We start from the raw sequence: 12,119 nt of genomic DNA, 5'->3' as shown, positions 1-12,119 counted from the left end.
AGATCCCTGAAAGTTGCCTCATAGGTAGACAGGGTAGTTAAGAAAGCTTATGGGGTGTTAGCTTTCATAAGTCAAAGGATAGAGTTTAAGAGTCGCAGGGTAATGATGCAGCTCTATAAAACTTTGGTTAGGCCACATTTGGAGTACTGTGTCCAGTTCTGGTCGCATCACTATAGGAAGGATGTGGAAACATTGGAAAGGGTACAGAGGAGATTTACCAGGATGCTGCCTGGTTTTGAGAGTATACATTATGATCAGAGATTAAGGGAGCTAGGGCTTTACTCTTTGGAGAGGAGGAGGATGAGAGGAGACATGATAGAGGTGTACAAGATATTAAGAGGAATAGACAGAGTGGACAGCCAGCACCTCTTCCCCAGGGCACCACTGCTCAGTACAAGAGGACATGGCTTTAAGGTAAGGGGAGGGAAGTTCAAGGGGGATATTAGAGGAAGGTTTTTTTACTCAGAGAGTGGTTGGTGCATGGAATGCACTGCCTGAGTCAGTGGTGGAGGCACATGCACTAGTGAACTTTAAGAGACTACTAGACAGGTATATGGAGGAATTTAAGGTGGAGGGTTATATGGGAGGGCAGGGTTGAAGGGTTGGCACAATATTGTGGGCCGAATGGCCTGTACTGTGATGTATTGTTCTATGTTCCTCAATGAAACATATCAAATATTGAAAGGCCAAGATAGAGTGTAGAGAGAAAGTGGCTGTTTCCTATAGCGGGGGAGTCTTAGAATATAAGGACATCACTTTAGAACAGAGATGAGGAGGAATTTCTTTAGCCTGAGGATGGCGAACCTGTTGAATTCATTGTCACGGACAGCTGTGGAGGACGCCATTGAGTATATTTAAAGAGAAGGTCAGTATGTTTTTGATTAGTCAGAGCATCAAAGGTTACGGTGGGAGGAGGAGGGAGGCCAGAGAATGGGGTTGAGAGGGATAATAAATTATCCATGTTGGAATGGTAGAGCAAACTTCGTGAGCCAGATTGCCTAATTCTGCTCCTGTCTTATGGTCTTGTGGCAGCATTACAGTGCAATACATAAAAAAATTACTATTTACAATAAAAAAAGTGCAAAAGAGAACAGGGGGATAATGTTCATACACTGTTCAAAAACATGATGCTGGAGTGAAAGAAGCTGTTCCTAAAACAATGTTTGTCTTCAGGCTCCTGTATCTCCTCCTTGATGATAGTAATGAGTAGAGGGCATGTCCCAGGCGGTGAGGGCATCCTAACACTGTTCTCCATGCACATCACCCTATCCCTATCTCAACTATTGCATAATTAATCTGGTACTGTTACTCTGTTACTTCTCTTTTACAACTGTTCCCAAATGAACAGTTCTGTGGACTGCATCTCAGAATGGATAAGTTGACTTTAAACAAATTGCCACCTAGATTTATCATAACTATCTAATGACCATGAATTTGAAACATTGACCGTTTCTCAGCAGATACTGACCTTAGATATACTGCACTTCAATTTTTTTCACTTTTTTTTGGACTCCCAGGGTTAGGTTATGAGGATACATTGAGGGGAAAAATCTTTGGTATATGGCAATTATTTCCATTAATGCAAAAGCCTTTGATTTAAGTCTTTCAAGAGAGAAGTATAAGTATCAAAGTCTCTTCTATAAATACCAATTTTATATCCAAGATTAATCTAAATTTTAAGGTACATGGGCAAAAGCAAGTTATGGTTTTCACCCAGCATTCAGTCATTAATTCAATGCAGAGTAAAGCAGGTTCAAAAGCTCAAAAGATTTGTTCCTTTTTCCACATTTCACCTGCCTTGTTATTACTTTCATTAGATGTTTGATATTTCACTAAAAATGGTAAAAAGATCCTTGATTTTGGTTCAGTCTAATGAATGGCTGGTTTAGACTCGATGATGAGCACCTTCCAAACAGAGAACCTAACATATACCTAGTGATAAAAATCCACACGTGACAAGTTGAAGTGAAATTGATTAATGAAATCCAAGGTTCACAAACGACACCATCTTTCACAGCTCATGCTACTTTTAACAGAAGATAGTCAGCAGTATGTAATAGATGTTACTGTACCTGGTAGACCTTCGACCTCTGCCCTGTGAATCCATCCCACAGAATCACTGTCCCTTCATAGTCACTGCTTGCTAACAAGTTCTTATGATAGCTGCTCCAGCTGATACAGCTGCAATCAAATCAGAACAATCATTAGCAGCTTTGTGCTTAATTTTGTCAAAAATATATTTCTGTTCAGACCAACAGCTTTCTACTTCAACCAAAAAAAACTTTACCCTGCTTTAGAGTTAAAAAAACATGACTTTTGTTAATGATTATGGATACACAATTTTGATATAGACTCAAAATATTTTTTGTCAGATTTTTCTGTTTTGAAGAGTAACTTTATAGTGAAAATTATACCATACGGCATGCATCTTGTGAGTACCTGAAAGGCTAGTGAGTCAAGTTATTTGGCACAGAACAGGCCCTATATCCATATCAATGCTAAGATATGTATTGAGCTGTATTTGGCCAATGTTTCTCCAAAAATTTCCTATGCATGTATGTGTCCCTAGTGTCTTCTAAGTGCACCTACCTCAATCATTTCCTCTGCCAGTTCATTCCATTACCTTCAGTGCCAAAAACCTGCCTCTCAAGTCCCCTATAAATCTATCCCCTTTCCTTAAGCGGATCCTTGATAGTGTTAGACTCCCAAACCATTAGAAAAAGATCATCCACCTTCTTCGTCTCTCATGATTTTGTAAACCTCTTTAAAGTTACCCCCTCAGCCTCATACAGTATGCTCCAGATAGCAATATTTGGCCGATTACTTTTCACTCAAGACCTCCAGTACTGGTAAAACCTTCATTAAACTTTTCAGCACCTGTGGAAATTGCAGTAAAGCAAGGGTTAAAACCTGTGCAACTGAAACGAGTAGCACAGATTCTCTGTGTTAAAGCTCATTCATGCAGCAGCCAAGATAACTATGAGAGAGTGTGGAGACATATTGCAGTCACCTAGGCTAAACATGGTCCTTGAAAGCCTAACTCTTCTAGGGCCTGGGACATACTGCTCAAACCTGCACTTCACCGGAGTCCCCTCAGGTGGTCTGGGACAGGGAGCTCACGCTACCATTTACGCATTTACAATCATTTACACTTCAGAATTCTTTTTCTTACACACTGAAAAGGAAAAGAAAATTCTCTGACCCACTATGACCTACCTCCCTTTTTTTTGCTTATTTTTTTCTTCTCTTTGTAGTTGCAGGACAGGCAGGTCTAGCAGCTGAATATTCCAGGGTTCTGCTGTTTTAAGTGCAACAGCTCAGGAGGAGTCAAAGGAGGGAGGGGTCAGGGAAATGCCACAGCAGTGCTCAGTCAGGACAGACTGGAGAACTTGTTGGAACTGTACAGCTACACAGTCATAAGTGCAAAGCGAGAAGAGCAAGGACCAAGTATACATTCCTGCTGATGAAGATTGTGAAGGAGATGTTTTTACCCTTGCTTACTGACTGGGGTCGACAAATGAGGAAATCCAGGAACCAACTGCACAAAGGGGGTATTGAGGCCCAGATGAGGAGTTTACTGATTAGTTTTGAGTTTTGATGGTGTTAAATGCTGAGCTGTAATCAATAAAGAGCATCATGATGTTTGCGTCATTGCAATCCAGATGTTCCAGGGTTATGTGAAGAGGGTTATGTGAAATGATATCTGCAGTAGACCTGTTGCTTCGTTAGGCAAACTGGAGCAGAACCAAGTCGCCACTCAACCAGGAGCTGATACATTTCAACACCAGCATCTCAAACATTTCATCACTTAGATGCAAGTGCCACTAGGCAATAGTCATTTAGACATGTTACCATGATCTTCTTGGCCACTGGTACAGTTGAAGCCTGCTTGAAGCAGGTGGTTACCACACACTGCTGAAGCGAGAGGTTGAAGATATCCATGAATACACTATTCAGCTGGTGAGCACAGGTCCTCAAAACTTGGCCAGATACTCCATTCGGATTCAGTATCTGGAAGGCAGTCTGCACATCATCTTCAGACACTGAGACCAAAGGATCTTCAGGAGACATAGGGGTGTGCGATGGTTCCTCCCTGTTTTGGTGATCAAAGTGAATATAGAAAGCACTGAGCTCGTCTGGAAGCAAAGCTCTACTGTCCCCTATGTCGCAAGATTTAACTTTGTAGGAGGTTATGGCATTCAAACCCTGCCATAGCAGTCGAGCAACCCTTGCTGATTCCAGTCTAGTGCAGAACCAGCACTTCATCTGTGAGATGGCTTTCTGGAGATCATACCTGCACCTCTTGCAGTATTCTTGATCTCCAGACTTGAATGCCTCAGATCTTGCTCTCGGCAAATTCCAGATTTCATTGTTCTCCAGGGCTTCTGATTGGGGTAAGCTCTGAATGATTCTGTGCATACACACACATCCACAGCTGTTTTAATAAAGTCTGTAATGACCCTGATGTAGTCATTCTGGTCTTCAGATGAGTTCTTGAATACAGGCCAGTCCACTGACTCAAGACAAGCCTCCCATGACTACCTCTTAGTTGTCTTGATCTCTGGAGCCTTGCTTTTTAGGCTCTGTCTGTATGTAAGTAGTTAAGAGTACAGCCAAATGATCCATACCAATATGCAGTCTTGGAAAAGAACCATAGACAATCTCTATAGCTTAGCAGTTGTCTAGAGTGTTGAGACCTCTGGTGCAACAGAATACATGCTGGTGAATGGGCAGGCTTCCCCCTCCCCACTAAACAAGCCTGATTAAAGTCACCAATGATAATTTGAAATGCATCGGGATGGGCTGTTTCTTACTAACAACACCATGTAGTTTTGTGAGTGCTTGCTTCTATCAGCCGCTAGTGGTTATGTAAACTGCGGTTAGGATCATGGATGAGAACTCCCAAGGCAAATAGAATGGTCGACATAACCAATGTCTGTGCACCAAAATTGACTAAAAAACACACACGCCACCACCTTTTTCCCTTTCAGAGTTTGCAGTTCAATCCATTCTGAAGATTGTAAAACCTTCTGGTTGTATCACTCCATTGGAAGTATTCATCATTAACCAAGGCGGGGAGGGGAATAATACCATCTACCTCAGTGTTTAAAACAAAAATGGTACCGCAGGCTGAAAATGAAAGGGATGTTGATTTAGATATACCATAGACTAATACAATCGCTTTAAGAAAATGCACTAGATTGTCGTAAGACAGTGCCACACAAAAGATAGGTGATGATGCTAATACATTGAACACATTCGCATTCTATTTCAGAAGTATTTCAGATTAACTTTCAAGGTGGGGACACCCCTCTTAATAAGTATTATGGTTATTGGGCTGCAACCTAGGTTATGGGAAATGTATACTGCTAATTGTGTGAGATGAGAAGAGTCAAGTAGAATTGTGAGTGTCTTGCAATGTTGTCAGATCTAGTTAACCCAGAGTTAAATATGCTAAGGGAGACAGAGACAAAATATTGTACATATTGTTTTTTAAAAAAAGTTGAGACAGCTATCCTATAGTAGGGACAAATAAGGGAATGTACATGTTTTGTCCATGTTTTGCTAGCTGACAGTCTGGCCACTGGGCACGAAGGTGCCCTAAGCAACAAGGCAACTTTGTTCACAGTCAGCATGCTCTTTCATCACCACCAGTACCTCAGACTACAAAGTTTACTTCAAACAACCCTATCCAGAAATGTACTGAAAAATGTGCACATTACAATTCTACCCACTGTAAAGATTTCAGAACCCATTATTCCACTGACTGTAAAAGAACAATTTGATTTCCTCGTTGATACTGGAATCAGTTTTTCCACAATTTATACTTCTAATTGGTTACCAGCACTTTTAAGCAATTAATCAGGACTTGCAGACATTCAGTCTCTTTTCCCCTTTCTTGTAAACTCTCATCAGCTTTTCAGATATGAACAACAGTTTTTGTAGCACAAGACCCACTGATTAATCTGTGGGGACGAGTTTTCCTTTACAATTAGGATGGTCTCCTGAAAGTGTACAACTTGAGGTCTCAGAGACAATATACCAAACTATACATGTTAGAAGCACTTGTTCAGGTAAACCCAAAGTTTAGTGGTGGAAGTTAACTAACAATTTTTTGTCTGCAAATCATTACTATGGTTGAGCAACTGCAACAATTTAAGAGGCTTGTACAGCGTTAGACAAATATACACGTCTGACATCCAAGTGGCATACGACCACATTGCTCTGAAGAAAGTCCAGACCATCCACACATCTATCACAGCAAGTCCTTCTCTCTTGCTCTTTTTGTCCTCTATCAAGACTCCGAGGGTGTAGCCACCTAATGCTGGACTACTTGTAAATTGTCACCCGATACAAATAGTACAGGTAGTCCCCGAGTTACGAACGTCTGACTTACGGACAGCTCGTACTTACAAACCGAGGAAGGAGAACGCCGTCCGCCATTTTAAGTCGTTGCCGTTGACACTGTGTTAAGTGTGTAACTTTGTATTTGGCTTAAATTTTTCTTAGCAAGGTTTACCCTGACCCTGCCCCCCCCCCCCGTGGTTTAATTATTGGAATACATACGTTTCTAAGTGTTTTATATGCATAGAAAGGTAAAATATATACGATATACTAAGACAAACGTTTGACTGACACTAAATAATACCGGATGTACTTTTCCGACTTCCATACAAATCCGACTTAAAGATGGACTCAGGAACGGAACTCGTTTGTAACCCGGGGACTGCCTGTACTAACATAACTCTTAAATGTTACCATCAACAGGTGTTTCAAGCCCATGAAGATCATGTGAACTACAGAGTGCCCTTCCTATTAGCCCGGAGTTTGAGTACTTGCAAAAGCCTACCAACAAAAGTACTGCCTTGAGCCCATTTCAAGTACTGCTAACCACATATAATGCTCTAAAGTCCAGGGGAAGCCAACCTAAGTCCATGCATTATTCATGAAGCCAGCGGTGCCACAAGACTAAGGAACCAGTTGCCAGACAATCCTGATGACAAAGACTGACTAACTAAACTTTGATCACACTGCTTGCAATCTTTAGTGATCATTTTGCATTATACAATTTGGATAGTCTGTGCATGTGTTTTCTGCCCAAGTACAAAATTGTCTCATGATACTGAGACTCCTAACACTTTTCTTCATCTTAATTATGAATATGCCTTGCATACCAACCAGTAGAACTGGTGGGTTTGTTCAAGAAGGCCCAAACATTCAGGAGGTGGGTTGTCAATGCAGCCCATACATTTGAATCTTACTGAATTTGGTTCTGTTTTCTAGTTTTATAACAAGACTAGAGCCGTGAACCGAGCAGGGGACTGCACTTCCCATAAATAACTCTAACCAATGCAACCAGGCATGGATAACATACGTGCAATCGCTATGCCACCAATCTTTTTCCAAATTTGGTTAATTTCGAACAGGACCTTTGGCCTGAACTAAAGCCATGGAGGGGTGTTATTACCTGGCATAGGTGGTGCATATATATCACATATCATCTCCATGCATATAACTGTGTGAGGCCAACAATGAAGAACTATTGCAGAGACAGAACATTTCTGAATAATACCACTCATTCTGTGGGATGGCCCGACTTGCTCAAGAGAACATCAGTGATGAAGAAATTGGCCAGTGAGATACTTAGTATTGCATGATACCAGTAAGGCTATTAAAGACATCACAGCTGGGATGTTTACATTCCATACTGTGGCACTTTAGAACAAGTTGGTGTTGGGACTTCCTGCAGGCAAAGGAAGGTGGTATTTACGCCATCATTGACCAGGAGTGTTGTACGCAAACCTGATCCAGTCTGAAACAGATAAGGTCAAGAAGAGTGTGTAGGGGTTACAGTGGACCTGGCCACCACCTGGCTCTACTCCTTTCTGGGAGGTTGGTCTTGTTCCATTTGCAGTGGGCAATGGGGGCTACATTCCTGCTAGCTGTGATATTTGTTTTTAGTTTCTTGCCTGAGATTGCTTTATGGAGTGATAACTCACAGAGCAGCTGTCTCTATTATAAACCAACAAGCCACTGTCATCAGCCAATTGTCCTCGATAAAACTGTGCTGGAGTTTCAAAGACTATGCACTACTGAAATTCAGTAAAGTGTTGTCTGTTACAGGACAAAAAAATAAGGAGGAATTGTTGAAGTTGCAGAAAAGCAAGGGTTAAAATGTGTGATACCAGACTGCAGGGACTTAGGATATACCTTCTCTGTGTTAAAGCTCACAAAGACAACAGTCAAAATAAGCAAAGACAGCATGGAGACACAGTGAAGTCATCCGGGCTGAACATGGTCCTTGAAAACCTAAAACTTTTTGTTCAGGCCTGGGAACCAAGGTCACTGAGCATACCAAGACAAGATAAAGATGCAAACAAAGGATTCCAGGGCAACTCTTACTATTGGATAGACATTTTACTAATTCTCACATATTATTGGCTTTAACACATGGATTTAATTGGTTATTAATAACTGAACATTGTAGTATGATTGGTAATTAAATATTTGGAAGTACACAATGATTCTATTGGATCAATATTTGTATACAACTATTCAATTTCTGTACAAAAATGGCATTTCTTTGCTCAAACCAGAGCCGTGTGTTGACAGGGGCTATGTCATTCTCCTTGAGCACACATAAATAAAGTGTGATTGAGGGAGGAATGAATGCGAGTTGTCCAAGTCCAGTTAATCAGTGTCACACCATTTCCACATTAATAACATCTTTCCTTTAGGAGGTGCAACCAGAAATGAGTGCAATTCTCCAAGTGTGGTCTCACTAACAAATTGCACAGTTGCAACATGATGCCCAACTTCTGTACTCAGTGCCCTATCAAATGAAGGGAAGCAGTCCAAAATGCCTTCTCCATGTGGTCTATGTTTTACCACACTCGGGGAATTACATACCTATACACTGACATCCCTCTTCTTTTCTGGATACGTTCCAGAGCTCTACAATTTCCTGTCGGGTCATGCCCTGCTTTCCAAAATGCAGCACCTCACACCTTTCTTTGTTAAGTTTCATCAGCCATTCCTTTGTCCATGTCACCGTCTACATCTTCTTGTAACTTTAGATAACCTTCTTCACTGTCCACACTTCCACCAATTGGTGTTATCTGCAAATTTACTAACCATGTTAACAACATTGCCATCTATATTAATGATTTGGACAAAAAAAATAACAAAGCCAGCACCGATCTCTGTGGTCACAGACCTTCCAACTGAGTAACGATCCTATACTACCACCATGTCTCCAACCATCAAGCCTATTTTGTATCCAGCTGGCGAGCTCACTCTGAATCCCATGTGATCTAACCGGCCAGACAAGCCCACTTTGCAGGACTTTGCTAAAGTCCATGTGGACAATATCTAGTTCCTTCCCCTCATCAAGCCTTCATGCTGACCATCCTTGCCTTTCCAAATGCTGGTCGATCCTGTTCTTCAGAAACCCCTCCATTAACTTTTCCATCACTGATCTTGCAGCTCTTCATAAATTATGGCACATTAGCGATATTTCAGTCTTCCAGTAGCTCACTGTGACTAAAGATGATGCAAACCTCTCTGCTAGGATCCCTGCATTCTCTTCTCACCCTTCCCACAATGTCAGCGCTCAGGAACTTTTACACCTTAATATGCCTTAAGATTGCCAGCACTGCTCTACTATAATATGGGTATGTTCCAATAAATCACTACACATATTCCTCAAAAACACAAAACGCTGGCAGAACTCAGCAGGCCAGACAGCATCTATGGGAGGAGGTAATGACGACGTTCCGGGCCGAATATTTATTTCCAGCATCTGCAGATTCACTCGTCCTGCCTTTGAACTCATATTCCTTATTTTGCTTCCATGACATTCTCAATGCTCAACTTCTGAGAAGTTTTCACTTTACACCTTGCTCATCAATTGTGCCTGCACTTTGATCTATAATGGGACCTAGATATTGTTTAGCTCCTAATACACTTTCAGCATCTTTGGATTCACCATGTCTATCACAGCTTCATGTCCACATTTTGTCCTCCTGATTTTTATCATGCTTTCAACACAATCATACCCTCAGTTCTAATCATAAAACACCACAACATGGGTGTCTGTTCCTCCCTCTGCAACTGGATCCTTGACTTCCTCACCAGGAAGCCACAGTTAGTGCAGAACCGAATTAACACCTCCTCATTGACAGTCAACACTGGCACATCTCAGGATGTGTGCTTATCCCAACTGCCCTACTCTCTACACCCACAAGTATGCGTCTAGGCGCTGCTTAAACGCCATCTATAAATTTATCGATGACACAACAATCGTTGGCAGAATTTCAGATTGTGACAAGGCGGCATACAGGAGTGATATAGATCAGCTGGTTGATAGTGTTGCACTCATCAGGAAGACTAAGGAATTAAGTGTGGACTTCAAAACACACCTGTCCTCATCGTGGAACCAGCAGTGGAAAGGGTGAGCAGTTTCAAGTACCTGGGTGTCAACATCTATGAAGATCTATCCTGGGCCCAACATATTGATGTAATTACAAATAAGGCAGGAAAGTGGCAATATTTCATTTGGAGCTTCAGGAGACCTCATATGTGTCACCAAAGACACTTGCAAATTTCTACAGATGTACCATGGAGATCATTATAACTGTTTGCAACACAGTTTTTATTATTATATATTGCAATGTACTGCTCCTGCAAAACAATTTTCACAACATATGCTAGTAATATTAAACCCGATTCTGATATACTTTTACATCCCTATACTTAAGGGATTCTTTTGATCCCAGCTGTCTACACCCAACATACAATTCCTCCTGTTCCCTAACCACAGCCTCAATATCCATTATCAGCCAGGGTTCTGTAACCCCGTCATCTTTTTCATCCACTCTGCTATCTCTGTCAGCGATCAACTCTGCTGACACTTAGAAACAGACTTGTGATTATACAATGTACTCACCTGATTTTAGAATTGCATGTCATTTCATTAACCGGATAATGAATATCAACAGCATCCTGGATCACTGTCCCATATTCAAACACCTTTATCCGCTTTGTTACACCAGCAATGGCAAAATAATCACAATCTCGATCAAATTCAATGCTGCAAGGCAAAAGGAGTAAATTTCAAACAAATTGTAAGAAGTGAAGTGAAAGGACAAAAGGGATTAACCGACACTCTGCAATGAAAGGTATCAGAATAACCACCATTGGAATTTGTTTATTATTGCCACATGTACCAAGCTACAGTGGAAAAACTAGTCCTGCATACTGTTCATAGAAATTAATTCATTACACAACACAATTGAGGTCGCACAAGATAAAACAGTAATAGAATGCAGAATAAAGTCTAACTACTGAGAAAGTGCAGTGTAGGTAAACAATAAGGTACAAGATCAAGACAAGAATGCATCCTATCAGACAAATGATACATTTTATTGTCTTATAACAGAGGGGTAGAAGCTGTCTCTGAGTCTGGTGGTATACATTTTCAGATTTTAATATATTCTGCCTGATGCGAGAGGGGAGTAGAGAGAATGGCTTGCGTGTGTGGAGTATTTAATTATGCTGGCTGTTTTATTAAAGCAGTGAGAAATACAGTCAGTCAGAAGGGAGGCTAGTTCTACGTGACCTCACTGGCACCAGCCTAGTCGACATTAAGGATATACAGTGGCATGCAAAAGTTTGGGCACCCCTGGTCAAAATTTCTGTTACTGTGAATATTAAAGTGAGTAGAAGATGAACTGATCTCCAAAAGTCATAAAGTTAAAGGTGAAACATTCTTTTCAACATCTTAAGCAAGATAATTATTATTTTTGTTTTGTACAATTTTAGAGTGGGGGGAAAAAGGAAAGGAGCACCATGCAAAACCTTGGGCACCCAAAGAGATTTGAGCTCTCAGGTAACTTTTACCAAGGTCTCAGACCTTAATTAGCTTGTTAGGCCTATGGCGTGTCCACAGTCATTGTTAGGAAAGGCCAAGTGATGCAAATTTCAAAGCTTTATAAATACCCTGACTCCTCAAACCTTCTCCCAACAATCAGCAGCCATGGGCTCCTCGAAGCAGCTGCCTAGCGCTCTGAAAATTAAAATAAATAATGCCCACAAAGCAGGAGAAGGCTATAAGAAGA

At 41.1% G+C, this 12,119-nt stretch overlaps 1 protein-coding gene across 4 annotated transcripts in view; it reads right to left on the bottom strand.

Annotated features, from left to right (window-relative positions):
* cop1 (COP1 E3 ubiquitin ligase) overlaps positions 1-12,119 on the bottom strand; it is a 158,671-nt gene that overhangs the window by 54,669 nt on the left and 91,883 nt on the right. For all 4 annotated transcript variants that reach the window (XM_073063745.1, XM_073063746.1, XM_073063747.1 and 1 more), the window contains 2 exons: positions 10,949-11,092; positions 2,073-2,181 (listed from right to left, as the gene is read on the bottom strand). In XM_073063745.1, the coding sequence (XP_072919846.1) occupies positions 2,073-2,181; positions 10,949-11,092 (253 nt within the window). The remainder of the gene's footprint in view (positions 1-2,072; positions 2,182-10,948; positions 11,093-12,119) is intronic.

This window comes from Hemitrygon akajei, chromosome 12, assembly GCF_048418815.1.
Source record: "Hemitrygon akajei chromosome 12, sHemAka1.3, whole genome shotgun sequence".
Classification (NCBI taxonomy): Eukaryota; Metazoa; Chordata; class Chondrichthyes; order Myliobatiformes; family Dasyatidae; genus Hemitrygon; species Hemitrygon akajei.
The sequence above is the reverse complement of the archived record's forward strand: the minus strand, read 5'-3'. Positions and strand labels throughout refer to the sequence as shown.